Source organism: Amblyomma mixtum, chromosome 6, assembly GCF_055824585.1.
Source record: "Amblyomma mixtum isolate Tamu chromosome 6, ASM5582458v1, whole genome shotgun sequence".
Classification (NCBI taxonomy): Eukaryota; Metazoa; Arthropoda; class Arachnida; order Ixodida; family Ixodidae; genus Amblyomma; species Amblyomma mixtum.
Window position 1 is genome coordinate 8153774 of NC_143017.1, and position 21420 is coordinate 8175193.

The 21420-nt window shown below is 45.0% G+C and overlaps 2 protein-coding genes across 10 annotated transcripts in view; one reads left to right on the plus strand and one right to left on the minus strand.

Annotated features, from left to right (window-relative positions):
* LOC149338157 (uncharacterized) overlaps positions 1–21027 on the plus strand; it is a 164353-nt gene extending 143326 nt beyond the window's left edge. For 6 of the 8 annotated variants that reach the window (XM_089547515.1, XM_089547518.1, XM_089547519.1 and 3 more), the window contains one exon: positions 11234–21027. In XM_089547515.1, the coding sequence (XP_089403641.1) occupies positions 11234–11462 (229 nt within the window). In that variant the 3' untranslated portion in view covers positions 11463–21027. The remainder of the gene's footprint in view (positions 1–11233) is intronic. The other 2 variants (XR_016283391.1, XM_089547527.1) reach the window with 2 other exon arrangements.
* Positions 2121–14875, minus strand: LOC149338162 (uncharacterized). 2 transcript variants are annotated; one of them, XM_089547513.1, is made up of 3 exons: positions 14294–14875; positions 13452–13637; positions 2121–2606 (listed from the first exon to the last, which is right to left on the minus strand). In XM_089547513.1, exons 1-3 carry the CDS (start codon positions 14702–14704, stop codon positions 2256–2258), a joined length of 948 nt encoding a protein of 315 aa, XP_089403639.1. In that variant the 5' UTR covers positions 14705–14875; the 3' UTR covers positions 2121–2255. The 2 variants fall into 2 exon arrangements, with proteins under 2 accessions (XP_089403639.1, XP_089403640.1); XM_089547514.1 differs by lacking the exons at positions 13452–13637; positions 14294–14875 and adding an exon at positions 3906–4529.
* Positions 21028–21420: the final 393 nt, after the last annotated feature.

The following is a 21420-nucleotide window of genomic DNA, read 5'->3' on the forward strand; positions in this document are numbered from 1 at the left end:
TTTGGCGGAGTAATAACACAAGCAGTTTTGGAACAATTTTTTTCAAAAAATGCACGCAAAGTAGTGCATCTTGTAAAATAAGTATAAAATAAAATAGTTCGCAAAACTGTAGAACAAATAGGATTACGATTAGTGCCAGTTTTTCGTCGATCACGAAATTGGCGAGGCAGCAACATCGTGATTGCCATCAAGTCAGAATCCGAATGTATTCAATCCAATCCAATCCGATCCGATCGTGGAATCGTATTGGCGTTTTGCAGTGTCGGTTTAAGTTCGCTGCAAAATTAATTTATTTCCGTCTTTATTGTTTCAAAGTTACGCTGTGTAAGTTAATGAAACACTTACGCTTACCACGGTTTGACCCTCGGCGACTGCGATCAGCGAGTCGAGCTACGTAGGCTCGATGTGCCCCACACAGCGGACTCCATCCTCCGTGCAGCGAAGAGCCCCGCCACCACAAGAGATGCCCGGAACGAAGCGTAGTTTTTCGCTTCGAACGACATGTGAGCGTCATCGCCGGGACGCCACGACAGCTTCCTCAAACCACAGTTCATGTCCAACTCAAGTGTACGCGTCTGGGGACAAGGGTACGGCGATAACCAACCAGCGAAAAGGTAACCTGTCAGAAAACCCGACAGAGCCGTGTGAAAATCTAAAGCATTGAATTTCCTGCAAACTGGGCAGCGTCTCTTATGATGTTAAACGCTTAAAATATACGGTGTCTCTTCAACAATGGGTGCCAACTAAGCGCGACAGTCTGAACTTGCACGCCACAAATACGATGTCGAAGCACTAGCTGTTGCAGTCGTTTGGTCGCGGATAGGATGGAAACGAAAGAGTGGAAGCACTGGCCTTAAATGAGCTAATTTAAAGGTTGAGATGTTGGGAGCTTCGTTCTCATTGGGACAACGATAGAAACGGGGCGTAGCAGTACCTTCGACACTGGGCACATGGATGGATGGATGATAATGGCTTTAGCCTTTGTACCGGGCGGTAGCTTTCGCCACCACGGAAGGGCACTGTTGCTTGCTACTGTGGATGTGCTTGGTGGTTTGATTAATCCGTGATCAAGATATAGCTCGCGCTGCAGGTTGTTTTTGTTGTTTCCCGCTCGTATATATATTGTGTCGTATGGTTTCAGTATACACGATTCTGCCATGGGCACACTGTCACGGATCTCCCCGAGAACGCTCGGGCCGAAAGAATGGACCAGGCGACAGGTTACCTACACAGACGCACATTTAATACACCCTACGCGACACAAACCCTAGCACACAAAACTAACTAACAAAGCTAACACAAAACATAAAGACTACCGAAACACACAAACTGGCAACACCCAGTCTGCTAGTGTTCGGCGTATGTGCTCACGGTTTGGTGCTGCTGATGCGTTGCATGGGTACAGTCAGTGGCATCTAGATAGCTGGCGTCGAGGCGGCGTTTCGAAGTGCTCAGGCTGGTGGCGTTGGCGTCGTCGTACGAGCTCCCGGTCGAAGTGCCCGTGGAGGCATTGCTAGCGATGTTGGCATTGATTGCACCACCCGGATGGGTGGCAACAGTGCTGGAGGCACTCCTGGCTGTGGTTCCGTCAGCCGTTGACTCCCCGGAATGAGCTTAGGAATGGCAGGAAGTCTACGGTGCGACGCCGTAGAAGTCGACATCACCGGAGCAGTAGCCGGTGTTGCTCTCTTCCAGCTAAGGTGTTCCTGACCCGCTGGAGCCTCCACTTCTCTGTTCTTCCCTCCCGTGCCACGCTATCCCTCGCGCTTTTATAGCCTTGTCGTTGGTACACGTCATCATCTTCTCTTCTCCACCAATACCTGCCGCGATGTCTCAGTGGTTACGGCGCTCGGCTGCTGACCCGAAAGACGTGGGTTCGATCCCGGCTGCGGCGGTCGAATCTCGTTGGAGGCAAAATTCTAGAGGCCGGTGTGCTGTGCGATGTCTGTGCACGTTAAAGAACCCCAGTTGGTCGAAATTTCCGGAGCCCTTCACTACGGCGTCCCTCATAGCTTGAGTCGCTTTGGGACGTTAAACCCCAATAAATCAAATCAAATCAAATCTTCTCCACCAATCAACTCTTCCCACCTCACCGACTACCTCTTCTTCATCTTCTTTATTCTTGGATTAATACACGTCATGCTTATCGTCATCCCATTTTTCTTTTCCAGATTTTAGTTCATACTTCTGTTTCCAATTTCCTAATATATGTGACACACGCACAGGCACACTCAGACTGACGTAGCAGTCGACAGTCACTTTGCAGCTGGGACGTTGTCTGCCACACTGCGACACAGCGAATGACTGCGCTTGGCCTTCTTTGATGGCCTGCCTGGTGGGACACGTTTCGAGCCTTTGTGCAGGCCAGGTCGTCTCCTTGCAATGCTTGTTGGCTGCACATTTATCTTGCCTCGGCACCTTGAAACCCTGCAGACTGCAGCTGACATGTTTATTAGTGGTGTGACAAAGCTCTGCTTGTTTGGAAGGCTTTTCAGTTTTTTCGCAAGTCTGGCTGTGTGCTTCATGCATGTCGGGTCGTTGTTAACTTCAGCCTTTAGGTGCAGAAAGGCTTCTATGAGGGCTTCAAAAGGGTCTTCCTCCAGTTCCTGAAACACACACAAAAAAACCAAAAATTTTTTGCTTAAAGGCTGCTGTTTGCCTACCAATGGGCTGATTGTTATAATCTTTTGCATGCAAAGAGGAAGCTGAGCTGTGTGATTCTGATACTTGTCAAAGATACTGGCATGATACGGTTTGTTAAGCTTTCTTCCATTGAAAAATGAGCGAAGTTTTGTGATGCATATGTGGTAGAAGTAACATATTATTCATAAACCTTCTTTATGGTGCCAGTAGCAACAGAATCATGGTTGCTAAGAGGCAGCATGCCATTCGGCGTTTGCAGGCTGTTGCTGCTATGGGCAACAGAGAGGCATGTGAGAGTAGGATGATGAGCCCATGCAGATGGTGCAAGCACATCGTCTGATCGTGGGGTGGCTTCACAAACAGTGGCATCTTGGCCTCTCCACTAAATTTAAATTTGCTTCCTCCATGGGCATGAACTGTTGTTAGGTCCGCTTGCTTTGGGGGGAAAATTTCATAATTGTGAATTTCTGCAGAATTCTTGTTAGTAACCACAATTTCGTTTTTGTTATTGCAGACACCAATCGGAGCGAGAGAATAATAAAAATGTGACTGTTTTTTTTTTAATTCCCGTGAAAGCCGGCATATTGTTGCACAGTTTTGATGATGCTGTGACATGCTAGACCTCTGCATATACATAAGGAAGTGAACATGTCAAGCTTGGCGGCTGTAGTGGCAACGCGTTCACAGTCCTGTATAGGAAAAGTCATGATACTGTCATCTCTCGAAAGAAGCATTAATGGTGGTGGCAAAAAGTTTCCAGTTTCGACTCAACATCCATTCTTGGGTTTTTATCTTCTGTGGTACCAGGCTGTACATTAATGAGTGAGGGAAGTCCGAGGCCAGACTAATGCACGGCTGTGCCTGGCTTGCATGCATGGTCACAACAGCATGTGTAGGATTGTGCACCATGGCAGACTTAGAGAGATAAATCAGTCACTGGGAGACATTTTGTCAAACAAGCACCATTCTTCAAGTGGAGGGAATACCAAGTATTACCTGATGGTGAACTACAACCAGCACATGCTATTTTACTGAAGGTACATTTGAAGTACAAGGGTTGTTTCAGAAATAAGCGTGTATTTATTTTGTGTGTTATGTTTCCGGCAAAATGTTGCACATTTTTCTTTATGAGTTCACAGAATTTTAAATTCTCCACCACAAAAAGTGTAGTCACTTGTCATCAATGACTATGGTTTATAATGACTCCGGCTAACATAGAGTTGCCGTCACTTGTCTTGCAAATGTATAGCGCCATAGCAAACCTGGTTCAGTGGTTGAGCACTGCAGGTTTCCCTACTTTCTGGAGGGCTGTACTGGCTAGTTGCAGCTGTTGAGGTAGAGGGAGTGTTCCAACAGTCAGGAACATCGGTGGGAGCCTCGCCGCACACAGCATTTTGCAGCGCTTGTGTCTTCTCATGGAGGCCTTCGAAGAAATCAATGCCGGGGCAGTTGTCTCCGAGCGCAAGCTTTCCAAGGTTGTAGCGACCTTCTCTAGTCTGCAGAGGTGCATTTGGGAAGATCCCACCAATCACTTTGTGCACGGGTGCCTGGTGTTTACAAAATGCACCGTGCTGTCCAGAGCGGCATGTGCACAGGCCGATGTCAGAGTACACTGTGTAAAACTTGCTCTCTGGACTGCCACTTGGGACGACATAATGCCCATCTCCATCACACCTGATGTTGTTTTTGGTACCTTCTGGCAGTTTCTTCAGAAGCCTCTCATATTGCAGCATGTGCCCAGTCACACGTGAGTGGGCATGGTCAAGTATTCTGTGCAAGAAATACTCTTCCCACACAACAGAGAGGAACTCAGCTAGGGCCACAACATTAAATGCTTTAGTTCTATGCAGGATTATGTCTTTTAGGACCCTAATCGAGGCCTCTGAATAGTTTATTTATTTATTTATTTATTTATTTGAACATACTGCAGGCCCTTTTCGGGCCCATGCAGGAGTGTTTACAATGCATCATTGATCAAACAGAGTAAAAACAAAAATTCAAAAATACAGAGATGTTCTCTGACCCAAACACAAAAAGATTAGGAGAGAATTAAACAGAAAAGTCAATTTTTTCGATATAGTTAAGAAATAGTTCCACGGACGTACACTTCACCGCATCTTCAGGCAATTTATTCCAATATGATATAGCATCTGGAAACAGGGAGTACCTGTGGATATTTACACGGCTGACTGGTTGACGAAGTGTTTTACTATGGTTTGTTCTAGACGAGTGTTTGAATGGCGGGTGTAAGTATTGTGAATTGGCTATTTTGAAGTGACCGTGAAGAAGTTGGAACAAAAACTTTAATCTGGAAATGATTCTTCTCTGTGACAGGCTTTGTAAATTTGACTGAACTATTAGACTGGTAGCGCTAGTTTGACGTGAATACTTTGAATAGACGAACCTCACTGCTAGTTTTTGGATGCGCTCTAATTTGTTGATTAAGCTTTTTTGATGGGGGCTCCAGACTATATCCGCATATTCTAGGGTAGGTCTTATAAGAGTTTTATAGGCACTGAGTTTAATATGGGCCGGCGTGTTACGGAGCTTTCTCCTTAAATAATGTAATTTACCTTCAGCTTTAGAGCAAATGGATTTGATGTAGGGCTCCCAACGCAGGTTAGATGTTAGGATGAGCCCCAGATACTTCACCTGATCATATTTTTTAACCTGTGCGTCACCAAGTGTGTATGTAAAACTTAGAGGATGCTTCTTATTAGTGAATGTGATACTTTTGGTTTTATCTGCGTTAAGTTTCATTCCCCAGGTCATACACCAAGCGTGGATTGATTCTAGGGAATTGTTAAGGAGAATTTGATCGTCAGATTTTTTTACAGCTATATATACGACACAATCGTCTGCAAAAAGGCGAAGCTGGATCGATGAACTAACACAGGAATGAATATCATTTATATAAATGAGGAACAAAAGAGGCGCAAGTACTGATCCCTGGGGTACACCCGAATACACATCCAGGTTTTGCGAAACGTATTCACCTATTTTGACGCATTGTTTTCTGTTCTGCAAATAGCAGGAAATCCATGACACAATGTTGCGATCAATGCCAAAAGATAGTAATTTTATTACAAGGTCATCGTGAGGAACAACATCAAACGCTTTAGAGAAGTCTAAGAATATAGCATCTATCTGGTAGCCTTCATTAATTGTGTTAGCGATGTCGTGAGTAATTTCAGCAAGCTGCGTTACTGTTGAAAGCCCTGTTCTGAAACCGTGTTGTTTTTCATAAATGAGATTATTATTTTCTAGATATGAGATCATGGCTTTAAAAATAATGTGTTCCATCATTTTACAACTAGTGCTTGTTAACGATATCGGACGATAATTATTCAGTTCAGTTTTAGGACCCGATTTGTGTATAGGAATTATTTTGGCACAGCGCCAGTCATCTGGAATTACGAGTGTTTGTAAAGATGTTGTGTAAATTTTATGCAGGTATTTAGACACCCAGTCAGCGTATCGGACTAAAAATGTGTTCGAGATGGAATCAGGACCCGGAGATTTTTTTGTGTCAAGTGTTTGTAAAAGAGAAAGGATTCCATCTTCACTAATGATTAGTTCTGTCATGGGTTTCTTGATTGTGTATGCGGGTAGAGAAGCGTGAGAGGCTGTTCTGGTGAAAACGGACTGGAAAAACTTATTGAATTCATTTGCAATGTCATCAGGTTTACTTATGGTGTCGCTGAAATCTGTAATGATGGAACCAGTTGACTGTTCTTCAGATAAGTAGCGCCAAAACTTATGAGGGTTGTGAGCCATGAAGGAAGGCAGCGTCAAATCAAAGAAGCGAGTTTTTGCGTCTCGGATTTTGCTCTGTAAGCAGTTAACAAGACTTGCAATGTCATTCTTGTTTCCTTTTTTACGCCGTCGTTTTATTTTTCTTTTAAGTTGAATTATCTCGCGCGTTATCCACGGGTACTCCCTGTTTATGCGTTTTTTTCGAAGCGGAACGTATCTCTTTTCGCAAGTATTTACAATGTTTTTGAAACAGGACAATAGTTCACGAACATCGGTCAGTGCGCTGAATTCGGCAAAGCTGTTCTCAAGTGCATTTAGAATTGCAGGGTCATCTGCACGCTCATAGTCCTTGACAAAGGTTGGCAGTGTTTTCTTCTTTTTGCAAGTGACTACTATGGGGCATGACAATACTAGCAGTTTGTGGTCAGATATGCCGTCTTCGATGCGCACTGAACACCCTGGAAGTGTACTGCTAACAAAAATTAAATCAAGAAGTGAAGAGGAAGACGACAGAACTCGGGTGTTATCGGTAACCAGCTGATCTAAGGAAAAACTAAATGCTGTAAATAAAAGCGTTTCCGCGCTTTGGGCATCTTTTCCGTCGTGTGAAAAGTCCGCCCAATTAAATTTAAAGTCCCCCGATAAAATCAACTTAGATCTTGAGTTAGTGTGCTGGGACAGATAATCGTTCATTTTTTCCAGATAATCTGGCGGGGCGTTTGGGGGTCGATACACGCCTCCCAGTAATATACATTTACCGGAATATGTTATTTTGCACCACACACTTTCGTGGTCATCAATACCCTTCAGGACTGAATATTTTATGTTGTTTTTAATAGCTATAGCTACACCACCCCCTCGCGAACCCCTATCTTTACGTAGCAACTTATATGTTGATGGAACAACTTCCGAATCACGTACTCCTGCTTGTAACCATGTTTCTGTTATAATTATGATGTGAGGATGGTGTCCCAGAATTAGCTGCTCGAGGTGACCTAACTTGTTTACTATACTTCTAGCATTGAATGACAGGATTCTTAGTGTTTTGGTTTTGGCCGGTCAGATATGATTACTGTTCGAGCTTGCTGCTCCTGGAGTTGAGTTAGGCTGGGTGTGCCTTGCATCATCGGCCCTTCTTGTTATTTCGACCCTGGTTTGTTGTGTTTCATCCCAAATGAAAACCTTGCCATTGACCTTTAGCTTATCAAAGGAAAGCGACACCTTTGCCCCAGCCGCCCTCTCTCGCTCCGATGAGCGCCATAGCTTAGTGCGTAAGTCTCGTACCCTTTTTGAAAAATCTTCAGATATGGAAATGTTAGAGCCCTTTAGTTTGAAACAGCTTGACATAATATCTGTTTTCTCTGCGGAATTGAAGAACCGAACTATGACTGGACGTGGTGTTTTGCCTTTAGGATTACCTATCCTGTGAATTCTTTCGGCCGATTTCACTTCCATGCCCAGCTTGTCTCTGAAGATTTCTTGCTTAACGTGTTCCTCAAGTGATTTAGCGTCTTCCTCCGGTTTCTCGGTCACACCATAAATCAATAAGTTGTTGCGTCGACTTCGGTTTTCCAAGTCATCTATTTTTGCTGCTATACCGTGAATGTGTTTGTTCGTACTTCTGGTTAGTCTTTCACTTTCATCAAGTCTTTCTTCGCATTTCTTCAACCTACCTAAGTCGTTTTCAATTGTTTCAATTCTCAACCTCATATTATCAACCGTTCTCTCGACATGTTTTAGGTTTGTAACTAACTCCTGCAAAGTTTTGTTTGTTTTTGCTTGTTCTTTCGGAATCTTTTTCAGTAGTTCATTGTTAAGATGACTGTCAGAGTCAGAGCTAGGGCCTGGGTTGTTGGTGTCGGCGATAGTTGTTGGTGTTGTGGCCTCGTGTCTTTGCGGACGTGTCTTTGGCCTCGTGTGTCGGCAGTATACAATCTATTGCGTCCATTCTCACCTGTGAGGACCCCGCCGATTCGCCTCATCTAGCCATGACTGCGCTGAGCCCTCCATCTTCTGCGCCTGATTCCTCCGCTACAGACCTGTTCCTTCACTCTATCGACACCGATCTTCCTTCCCCGCAACGGACGCAGCTTCTTAACCTCCTTCACCAGTTCCGCTCCTCCTTCGACTGTCATCGGAGTTCCTTGGGCCAAACTTCCACGGTCACCCATCGTGTCGACACCGGCAACCACGCACCAGTGCGGCAGTGCCCCTATCGTGCATCTGCCACCGAGCGCCATGCTACCGAAGAGCAAGTTGATAAAATGCTCCAAGATGGCGTGATCCAGCCCTCCAGTAGCCCTTGGGCTTCGCCTGTTGTGCTGGTCAAGAAGAAAGACGGCTCCATCCGATTTTGTGTCGACTACCGCCGCCTTAATAAGATTACGCGGAAGGATGTCTACCCTCTTCCCCGCATCGATGACGCTGTGGACTGTTTGCAAGGGGCCGAACTATTTTCTTCCCTTGATCTTCGTTCTGGATATTGGCAGGTCCCCATGGAAGCGGCTGATCGCCCCAAAACTGCTTTTGCAACCCCCGACGGCTTATACGAATTTACAGTTATGCCATTCGGCTTTTGTAATGTGCCTGCAACATTTGAGAGGATGATGGACACCATTTTGCGGGGATTAAAGTGGAAGGTATGCCTCTGCTACCTCGACGACATCGTGGTCTTTTCTGCTGATTTTGACACCCACCTCCATCGCCTGAGGCACATCTTGAACTGCCTTTCTGACGCCGGTTTGCAGCTAAACTTGAAGAAATGCCATTTTGCCGCTCGTACACTCACTATCTTAGGGCACGTTGTCTCCAAGGAAGACGTTTCTCCAGACCCAGCCAAACTTTGTGCGGTCGCTGCTTTTCCCAAGCCTACATCTGTCAAAGAACTGCGCAGCTTCCTTGTCCTGTGTTCCTACTTTCGTAGGTTTATTCGAAACTTTGCATCTATTGCTGCCCCTTTAACAGAACTCCTATCCAGCAGCTCCGACTTTTCACAGTGGTCACCTACCTCTTCCCTACACTCTTCCCTACACTGCAGCCGGTAACCGTTGGGCTATCGTCGCAGTTGACCACTTGACGAGGTATGCAGAAACCGCCGCCCTTCCATCCGCCTCAGCGTCTGACGTAGCCTCCTTCATTTTGCGACGGTTCATTCTTCGCCACGGCGCACCGCGCGAACTGCTGAGTGACAGAGGCCGCGTTTTCTTATCGGAAGTTGTCAAAGCCTTGCTCCGCAGGTGCAACATCATTCACTGAACAAGCTCTATATATCACCCGCAAACTAACGGCCTTACAGAAAGATTTAACCGTACCCTCGGCGATATGCTCTCTATATACGTCTCATCAGACCATTCAAACTGGGATCTCGTCCTTCCGTATGTGACATACGCCAACAACACCGCAACGCAGTCGGCTACCGGCTTTTCCCCGTTCTATCTTCTTTACGGCCGTCACCCTTCTGCTCCACTCGATACCATTCTCCCATACCAGCCTGACGCATCTGAGTGTACTCCTATTTCGCAAGCTGCACGACACGCAGAAGAGTGTCGCCGAATCGCCCGTTCTCTCACAACTGAGGCCCAATACCGTCGGAAATCCCGCCACGACAGCCATCACACGCCCCCGCACTTTTCTTCTGGTAGCCTCGTGTGGCTCTGGATTCCGTCCAGTACTGCGGGCCTCTCCTCGAAACTTCTTGCAAAGTTTCACGGCCCCTACCGAGTTGTGGAACGCACCTCGCCTGTTAATTACGTGGTGGAACCGCTGATGCCGTCTCCTGATCTTCGCCGGCGCGAACGCGAGACTGTTCACGTGCAGCGCCTAAAGCCGCATTATGACCCGGCCATCTCACCTACGCCGTAAGTCGCCAGGATGGCTCCTCTCCTCCCCGGGGGCGTGTTCGCCAAATGCAGCCGGTACAGCCAGGGATGACAGCGCCGCCCACCGGCAGGTAGCAGCCACATTAAGGCTGGTTATAAATATTCATTCAGAACGACAGCTTGACATCGCTGCTATGGCGCAGTGGATTAGAGGCTCGTTTTGCGTATGGAAGGTCGGCCGTTCGACTCCGCTCTCTGTACTGTAGTTTTATTGTTTTTAATTTCATTTTTTTCAATTATTTCCCTTTTAGGTCGCAAATCGTGATGCTTATTGGCATATAACGCCGTTTAAGAGGATTTATTATCCCTTTTAGGTAAGGCGTAGTGACAATCTTCAGTCACCGTGATCAATTCACCGTGGTTTCAAGCCTTGTGGCTGTACAGGCTGCAGTTGGCGAATACGCTCCCCGGGGGGCAGTTGTAACGACGAAGAAGTTCCTGTTCAGGCGAAGACGACGACGAACTTCTGACCGTTGTGTTGAGCGGCATTGCCATCGCTTTGTGTGTGGGCTCTCGGTGCTCGACCTCTGTGTCTACGTGGCCTGTGCCTCTGTGTCTACCGCCGGCGCCCAGTACCTCTAACCATCCCAGTACCCATCTTACACTACAATTATTCAAACGTATGTTGAGTTTGTCAATTTGGCCTACAGATCCCAGGAAGAACGAGCAGGTGCGTTAATTTTGGGCACACATTAGGAAAAGTTTCATGAAGGCCTTGGCAATGATTGAGCAAGCATTCATGCGGGATTGCAAGACCTCTATGAAACGCTGTTACCAAAATTTAACTTCTTGAATTGGTTGCAAGCACGGCAGCAGATTTTAACTCTTGTTATGGGTCATTTATTTCCATATTTGTGATCCAGATTCTGACCACTCTTTAGAACTGGGAGGGAGTGCATTGACATCTGCATGGAGCTACATAGGGTTGTCATAAATGTACAAACTTTTTGTTCCAGGTCACTGCTGGGGCTACCTGGTGTTACATTTATGACCCTGAGAGAAACCAGCCATCTTCTCTGGGCAGAGTCCATACTTGCCAAGAATGGTGAGACAAGTGTAAAGTCAAGTGCATGTTCAGGACTTTCCTTGGCATCGGTGGGATTGTGTAAAAAAAAGCTGACACCAGAAGGACAAAGTGTCAGTTCCACCTGCTACTGTGCCATTTTGCAGCACCAGGAGACATAACCCTAACAGGCCTACTGAATCATTTCAAGGCTCCGTTTTCCAAATTTGCTGGTTTTTATGGATAATTTGATGCCAGCCATCTGTTCAAGTTTTCTATTAATTCACAAATCATGAATACAATCTAGTCCACATATAACGACTGCAGTTATAACTAACAGTTATTACAAATGAGGTAGAGCTACCGTCAAAAAATCCATTAGGGCTATGACATTGCATCTTAGATAAAACGAACAACCTTGGCTATATAACTCTGTTATAACTAACAAGGAGGCACTGTAAGCTCACTACTCCCACAGCCTCCCAGCTATTGTGATCTCCCAAAGAAAATGTAGCTGTCTCTCCCCCCCCCAAATAAATAAATAAAAAAGTGGATTTGAAACTTAAACTACCGGCCAGGTGTGCTCCAACAGGCTACAGGGTCAGTCAGTGCTTGCGTGCACGCCTGTTGGGTAAAGCATTTAAAGTGGAAACCGAAGCATGGTAAGCTCTAGACAGGGGCAGTGTTGGAAGCAAACTGCTGCACACGGCCGGTGCCTAGTCAATGACAGCGATTTGAGAAGCTTGAATACCAGTCACGAGGTATGCCTTGCAGGCCCACCCAGTCACGTGATTCATCACTTATCCAGTCGGATCTCTGCTCTCTGCGTGGCTGCCGCGTCCAGGCAATTCGTAGACAGCAGATAGCTTGTGTCACCCTTGTTTAGAGCTCTCGAACAATGTGCACCGTATGATTGAAAGTAGTAGCGATTGTTTTTTGGTGAGGTGTTATTTCCCATCTGGTTTATAGGCCTATTCGACTGTATTCTGGTGGAAAGATTGCTTCAAGACCCTAGTAGTCACGGCAAGCTATAGCTTTATTTGGAGCTCTATGCGTTACTTGAGAGCTTTACAGAAGAGTCATGTATACTGTACATTATGAGTGCTCATGCGCTGCAGTAGCTTTGTCGCTGCACCCTGACAACGTTTTTGAGGATTGAAGACGAGGGCTTTCACCAGTTGCCGTGAGCGCCTCATTTACTAACGGTATTACCACGTCATTGAAACAGCTCGTCTGCTGCTTAGGGCTTGGCCAGGAGCACATGACCGTTCTGGAGAGCTTAGAAAGCGGTTTGATAGGGTCTGCTTCGAAGAAACAGGCATGCACAGCAGACCTTTTAAAGAAATAACCATCACCTTTCTCTGGCTGTATTTTTGCGCTGTAATGGGGTAAGTCCACATGACCATCAAGTTCATTACAAGTGGGCTCTACTGTATACCGCTGTCTACGATCATGAGGTTGTGTAGTGCAGCTCCTTACCTGACCAGTATTGTCTCTCGCCACAGTTGCAAATGGTCCCTGTTATGCTTGCTTGTCACTGATACTTATGCTGCCGCTACTGTGCTGCATAAGTAGCCCTACAATTTTTTTATTGCATCTTTCATATGCTGAATTGAGAGGCAAAAGCTCTGCTGTGTTTGGCTGTACTTTTTGCAATTACTTAGTGTGTGTATGATGCCTACAAACTGAAACAGAAGTGGTCAATGCATTGGCTGTGTTGTCATGCACTGGACATGCTATAGCACCCATTCTTCAACCAAATACCATAGGCCTGCACAGCATGCATGCACTATGCGACTTGTGAGACATTGTCCTGTGACGTAGTATCAGTGACACAGTACCTGGCCTTGCCACCGCTGTGGCTCACCGGTTACGGTGCTCGGCTGCTGACCCAACCATCAGATGTGGGTTCGATCCCGGCCGCGGTGGCCAAACTTAGATGGAGGCAAAATTCTAGAGGCCCGTGTGCTGTTCAACGTCAGTGCATGTTAAAGAACCCCAGGTGGCCGAAATTTTCAGAGCCTTTCACTTTGGCGTCCCTTATAGTCTGAGTCACTTTGGGACATTAAACCCCCATAAAACCATAAAACTTTTTCTTCTGAATCAGTCACTCACTGCTGTTTCTGTATGCATTCAAATTTTATATCACTGATTATGAATAAATTCCATACCTTTTGAAAAATGACCATCAATGACTTCCTTTCACTTGGGCTGACACCATGCGTGGCAAGAATCAGCCACCGCCACTCAGCCTGTGCCACATGAAAGTGGCATAGGAGCTGCCTGGCTTCTGGCCAGTTGTCAAGAATTGCTGCTTTCTCAGCAGCACTGTTGTCAGTCATGAAAGTCTCTGGTGCCTGCAGACAAGAAACAGCCACATACTGACAGCTATGCAACAGCTAAGTCATTCCCATGACAGATGTTTGCGGGTGCCGGATAAGTTGATAACCAGATAACCTTGCTACATTACCCTGTGTTGCTATGATGATATTTTTCACTTCGGTTTTGATGGCATTACTGAATGGGTCCTAACTCTGTGCATGCATAATCTATATCCAGTTTGATATTTAAATGTAGAGGTGACATTTACACAGTGTAGTTCACATGTCAAACACTTCAGCTCTACAGCTTGTTCATTTGTGGCTCAAATTTTAAATGAAATCGACTGCTACTGACCTGACAGGTTGGGCAAGCAGGAGTTTAGGCAGCATTGGTATGGGCTTGCATTAACTGAATTTTTTTTTTATCAAACAAGATGAAAAGTCCAAGATTTTAAGGTTTGCAGAGTGTCACACCGCGTCTTGGAGCAAACTGTTGAAGCTTAAAAGTTGTAGGCATGGCTTGTAGCCAATGCTGATATTGTTAAGCAGTGCCTCTTGGAGCTTGCAGAAAGTACAGGCTGGAGCAGACCCATATTCTGAACCAATGTTGCCTAACTCATGTAATCTAGCATTACCTGGCATTCTTTCAAACAACATGCAGTAAGTATAATTTGCAATTTTCCTGTGCCCACCTCACAGCCTCCAAAGCAAAAGGGGTAGTTGTGCTTCAGGAGCTCGAAGCCAGCTGAGTAGCCCTCAGTAGTCTGGCTGCTGTGCACAATGACTGCTATGGGTACAGCACCAGCTGATGTCGCTGTCAGCAAAACTGTCACGCTGCTGCTTGTTGAGTCACATGATGCCGTGGAATCAACGAAGATGACTTCAGAGGATGATTCAAGCAGCTGGGCACGCCTCATGATTGGAGTTACCAGGAGAACTGCCCAGCTTCCTGCCCCTCCCTCTGAGTGCACCTTCACATCAACTCCTGCATAAAAAGCGGGTTTTGACGGTTTAGTATGGCATAACATGAAAGCATAGTTGGTGTTGCAAAACAAATTATCACCTTTATGAGACACTGAGAGCAAATTAAAGTTTTCCTGCATCAATGGATTACTCTTATGTGGACGTAGAGCATATTTTCAATGAAAACAAAATATGTATGTGGTAGGAAGGACAATAAAATGAGAGATGGGTATTGTCTGGTGAGATTTTTTGTTCTGTAGAACAAAGGGTTAGGTGCCTGAATAATCTAACTTTTTGTATCGCTACTAGCTGTCCACTTTCATCTCACCAGGAAAATAAGACAGCTAAATGTGCAAAATAAAACTAAAAACTCTCAACACATTGTCATCAGCACCGTTGCAAGTTTTTATCAAAATGCTCAAAAAATACTCAACTGTTAACTCCTAATTTTTTTTTTTACAAAAAACATACTTCTATTGTATGTTCTCTAAGTTTGGTGGCCGTGCAATATTCCTTTCCAGCGCAAATATTTTTTAAAGTTGCCATTTCCGTGGCCTCTGCTCAGGTGATGGCTTTATCACCTATAATCAAGACTGCATTTTTGGCATCAAAAACATTCCTCATGTATTAAAATTTTCTGGCCACTTCCCTAACAAAATTTTCATGCTGTATTAGGTCATCCTAGCATTTTATGAAAGGACTCGTTTTCAGTCGGGCCTTCAGCCATGCAAGCCAGATATGCTTGTTCACATATTTATGCTCACTGCCTGCTAGGTGGATGTGCTACATTGTAGTTTTCTCTAAGCACAATAATTGGCTGCAAAAGTTTAGGGCATATTGCTTTTGTAGTGCACAGAACAAATATTTGTCTCTAACTTGTTGTGTTAAAGAAAGCTATCTCCTGACATTACAGGCCTGAATAAATTTTTGGCATTAAATAGATTGCTAAAGGTGCTCTATGGTAGGCAACATTCTTGGCATCTTTGTGTAAACAAGGTGAGAGCTGGAAAATTTTTCTCTTCTTTATTAATAGGTGCTTTTAATTCCCAGCTGGGGTATTGCTAAGCAGTATCTATGTGTCGCAATCGAGAAAGCGATCATGCTTTCTACATTGTTGCTGTTAATTGTCCACTCTCATCAGTACATTCAGTAGGCTAATGAGACACATATTTGAACTTGTTTCACTTCTTCCAGGGCAGTAATAATGCATTTAGCTTTAAGTATGTGTCTGCTTACAACAACACAACCTGGCAAAAGTGACGACCTTCTCTCTTGTTCTCATATGGTCTAATGTTGTGTCCACAATTATTGATTCTCAGTTCAGCTCTGCACTTGTGCTGAGTGTGCCAGTTTGTGTTGAAGTGGCACAGAATGAGAGACTGCTGGAGGACATCACAACTCGGCCTGCTTTTAGTGATGAGAGACAAGAGGTCCTGCTGTATTGCTAGTTTAGCAGCATTGTGCATGGATGCTCCCGTGCTGTGGAATTTTCTCCTGCAGCCTCCCCAGTGGTTCGGAAACTGTGCCGTAATGCTCCTGTCGCCAGCTCTCGTACATACGGTAAACAACCCTTTTGGTTGGTTAAGTGCACCACTGGCAAGTTTCAGCAGGCTTCCAGTGTCACCTTCAACACACAGAGATGCTTCGTGAAGGCGTATCGCATCAGCCGGGGTAAGTCCATCGGCGAAGTACTGATGGAAAAGTTGTTTGTTGCCTTCACTGCATCGCAGAAGGCGAAGAGCAGCTGCACTTGGTGTTGCGTAATTGTGCAGAGTGTGCAACTTGATCACTGCACACAGCGGGAGGTCTCTCCACAGATATGCATCATTCTTCTGCGTGTTATAGTTGACTTTTTTTATCTTTATGTCGATCATTGCCCTGCGGTTTGTTGTTCGCTTGGAGGATTTTTTCTTGTTGAGGTGATGGAGGTGGCACCTCCAAACTTTGTGACACACCATTCTGCAAAGGACACATGTTCATCCTATAACACACCGCTTTCTTCAATTTTCTAATCTGCACATTGATATACAGTGGACTAAACTAACGTTAGGTGTGCATATTTCACTAGCATTGTTGAAAACTGCATCGTGTAAGCTATTTTTGTATGTATCCTGCCACACCGCTCTGGCAATGCATGTGACTTTCTCCAAACTTAAATTATAGGACACAAAAAACTAGTCAAAAGAATATAACTACAAATCATTAATCATGTTTGAAGTCTAGCCTGCAACAAATTTATGCTAATGGCCACGTTATAATTAACCTCTTTCTGAACAGCACTTTCGTTCCAGATAAGGTAGCTTTCCTGCATCGCATGTTAACCGTGATTTCGTGTCGCGAGAACTTTCTTTGAACAAAAAGTACCTTGAAGTTATGGAATGCACCTCTTGAGATGCTATTCGACCAAGATGGGGAAATAATTGTGGGAAAGGTAGCTCGTGGTTGTGAACTACTGCTGTTTAGACCATATTTCGTCACTTCAAGCTTGTTTTCCTGCAAAGCTGTAGCTCGCCCACAAATGTGCAGTGTGTATACAAACTACCTTGCGGTTCGATGCCCCCCACCTTGAGAACGGGGGGGGGGGGGGGCAAGGCAGCACATTTAGATTCTAGCTAACTGTTCAGGTTTGGATTGGACAGTTAACGTTGACTAAAATAATTTGCAGAGAGCAGCAATTAAATTGCCTGGCAGTTTGTTACCTTAGAGGATTTTCATGAACTGCTAAAGAGATTCTTTTTTTTTAATGCGTTTACCGGCTAACCTATAAGCGCACAAAAATGTGCCAAACTGCAGAAAGCGCGGAGTAAACAATGCAGACCTACTTTTGACATTTTCCCTCCTTTTGGGCGCTGCAGATGATCCATAATGTGTTCGTAGCACCGCTGTAACATTTCACCCACTCCAAGGCGCTTTCTTCGCTGGGAATGTCGCTTCGCAAAACGACAGTGCCCGTTGTCGAAGCAGAAACGTCCCGGAGGCATTGTCAACCGAAGATAAGGTCTTCATCGGGAGCATTCATTCATTCATTCATTCATTCATTCATTCATTCATTCATTCATTCATTCATTCATTCATTCATTCATTCATTCATTCATTCATTCATTTTTACGAATTGGAAAAACAGCGCAAAGACGATTGATTGTCGTTCTCTTGTGTCTCGTCTTTGATTGCGCTGTTTTTCCAATTCGTAAAACATGTACCAACCAGCCCGTATTTGCCCTCTTCTGGAATTCATTCATTCATTCATTCATCTTGAGTAGCAGGCCAGATATTCATTTTTCCGGCCAACCTCTCTGGTTGGTTGGTTGGTTGGCCTCAAATAGAATGGCACATACCCACTACGGGGGAGTGGCCAAGACACAGGCGGTGAACTGTTGGAATGATTAGGAGCTTTAGAGGAAAAGGAGAATTAATAGGGTATAGGCTCTGCCTTTCCCGTCAATAAATCCTCCTCCTCCTCTGCCTAAAAAGAAAAATTTCGTTTTGTGCATATGTATAGGAACACAGTGGTTGGCTTATTGCAACGCAAAACACAGCGGTTACTTATGCTAAATTTCTAGCATGGTTCGAAATTATCATTTGTCAGGTAGGCTATACCTGAGCGATTCTGTGATCACATTGACACAGAAAAATAATGTTATGGGCGATGAATGCGCCCTGCCTGCACGAGTGCATCGAAAACATGCTACAAGGTACGTACTGCTTTCAGAAATGTTTACAGCGCTCCCGAGTTCACATGAACGTGAAAATATGAAACTTCATTTTCATTGGCATGTATTTTTAAAACAGCGGTACCCAGCAGTCAGCTTTGGCAGGAGGTACCGGGCGGGAGTGCGACGCATTTAGACAAAACTTGCAGGGATATTTTTCTTATTTCACATCCTACCTATCAAGGCGCTCGTTCGTTAGCAGTTGGCGAGTGCTTTGGAGAAGAGTTTTACGGAGTATGTAACGTCATTTAGAAGCTATCTTTTTTTAAAACGTCACGATGAATGTGTGGCGATTGCGGGCATGCTCCCAACAGGCGCCTGCACCTGCAGGGTGTTGCACAAACTTCTCAAAGTCCGACGTGCTGCCAGTGCTGCCGCGTATGCCAGATTTACTCGCTAATGCAATCATTCAAATTAGACAACCTACACATCTATACGCGAAAAGTTCACAAATGGCGCGGTCGAAAGCGAAACGCGTACCGCAGCAGACGACAGTGACAACTCTAGAACGCCCCCTATGATGTTTGCAAACACTGCCTGCTGTTCCCACCTTTATTCTGAAAATGCCCTAGGAATAGTAAAAGTAACTTTTTTGTCAACAGAAGGTCCAACCTTGTGAATCACACCACAACGCGCGCGAGTTGCTTGCTGCTTTTCTTTTATTTTTCAACGCAGTAAAGGCGGCGCGACAAACGCAGCCGATGTGGGAAGTCGATTGCTGGGAGCAAGTTTTATTGCAGCAAAAACATTTTATAAACAAAATTTTTTGGTTTACATATAATTACAATACGTTTTAACATAATTTCAATACGTTTTAACAAACATATAGGATGTAACTTTTGTTTTCTTACTATTTATGTTTGAAGTGACGTAACCGGAACTTCCGCTGCTGCACTTTCGGGCAAACGGAAAGACGCTACTCCGAGCAATTCACTATATAAATCGCCTGCGTGCGTAGCGCCATCTCTACGCCAGCCGCCGGCGCTCCTTGGCTGGGCCACGGGCGCGCTTGTCGAAACCCGGCGCGCACGTCCGGAGTACCCGAAGGCTCGAGATTTCTTCGGCCGAGTATCGCGGCCACAAAACCGGCGTCAACGGTGAGCACAGCTACAGTTTTCTTATAGAGGTGGTACAGAATGTAAGTGAGATCTTAAATTTTTCTTTTGCTTCTCTCGGGCAGGTTGCTGTGCCGTGAAAGCGATGTCACCTTGCCGACTCGAACAAGGTGGTGAGCTGACGCAACACTAAGTGCAAGTTGAGGCCAAGAAGATGAACAAAAGCACCAAAAAAGAATGACACTTTCGTTTGCTTAGCCTCATTCTCTTTATGCTGTCAAGAGCTGAGGCACCGAGCACGAGCACAATTGCCCAGTTTAAAGTGCTGATGCCGCAGCTGCACACAGCAGTGAAGTGAAGGCACTGTTCTGGGAGTACTACACTCAGTTTTCCGCCTCATGAAGCCTGCATACAAAGATGATAGCAGCCTCTCTATTGAAAAGCATACTACACGCTCCCTAACAGTCTTGTAAACCCACCAAATAATACCGCATATTGAAATGAAATGAAATGAAATCTTTATTTGCCATCAAATACAGATGGGGGGGTTGTGGAAAAAAAGCTGTCCTTGGACAGCTTGACGGGTCCACAATCCCTTATTTTGGCAGAGTGGCGGCATCACATAACATATTCTTGATATGCAAACATATACATACATTTTTAATATGATATTACATCTGCAATGTATGGCAACGAAACTCTGCAGCACCATTGTCTTGTAAACCCACCGAATAATACCGCATATTACATCTGCAATGTATGGCAACGAAACTCTGCAGCACCATTGTCTTGTAAACCCGCCGAATAATACCGCATATTACATCTGCAATGTATGGCAACGAAACTCTGCAGCACCATTGTCTTGTAAACCCACCGAATAATACCGCATATTACATCTGCAATGTATGGCAACGAAACTCTGCAGCACCATTGTCGGTGTACTGAAAAAACTGCAAGAAGAACTTCCCTAATATTCAGCGCGCAGTTAAAAAGCGAACTGCTTTCACCCCGGTGCCCTCTCATCGACAGGCAGCTCTGACAAGAGCTGTTTATTCACGTACACACACACACACACACACACGCACGCACACAGAGTATGTGTTTTTTTAATTAAAAATGTCTTAACAGACACATACACTCAAAATGTATGCAGAGTCTGACTGGCATATATTGAAATTATGGGGTGAAACATGCCAGTGCAGAGCAGGCAATGAGGCATGGTGCAGCGCAGCACCATGGATTCGTGTTAAGCATGTGTGTTTTTGGATTTATGGAGCATTAGAAACTAAGGCTATCTATGTGCCAAGCACAGGGTTGAAAAGTGGTTGCTGCGGTCAGAGACCATTAGCTTCTAATGTGCTGCAGTTTGTTTATGATATTTCCTTCTTTTAGGAACTTAACTCACTGTAAATCTGCTGTGGCAATCTTTGCTAACAGTAAATTAAGATTCAAACAGATATTTTTATGTAGAAATTGTAAAATGCTTTTTTTTTTACTTCTTCGGGCTTTCTGCATAAAAAAATATGTCTTACCGTAACCAATTTTGCATTTAATTCACAAACAGGTTTTCCTTGTTTTATTAGCATGAAGTTATGTGGGTTGTGGATCATGGGGTTTAACATCCCAAAGCGACTCACGCTATGAGGGACGCCGTAGTGGAGGTCTCGGGAATAATTTCGACCACCTGGGGATCTTTAACGTGCACTGACATAGCACAGTACACAGGCCTCTAGAATTTAGCCTCCATCGAAATGCAACCGCTGCGACTGGTATGGAAACTGCGTCTTTCGGGTCAGCAGCCGAGCACCATAGCCACTGAGCCACCACGGTGGCCTGAAGTTATGTGTAAGGTGCATACGTCTGATGTGAGGTGGCATAAGTTCAATAAAGCATTCTTTGGTTTCGACGTGACTTTGATTTGCCCGAGGTTCTGCTTTACCAGGTGTACCTTATTGTTGATTGCATTATCTGAAGTGGTCCGCTATTTCTTTTGTAGCTTACTATCCACCAGCTTCAAGCAATCTATGCGGAATATTTACTTTTTCTAGTTTCTCGTCATATGCTCATGCAGCACTCCCTTCAGCTCTTTTG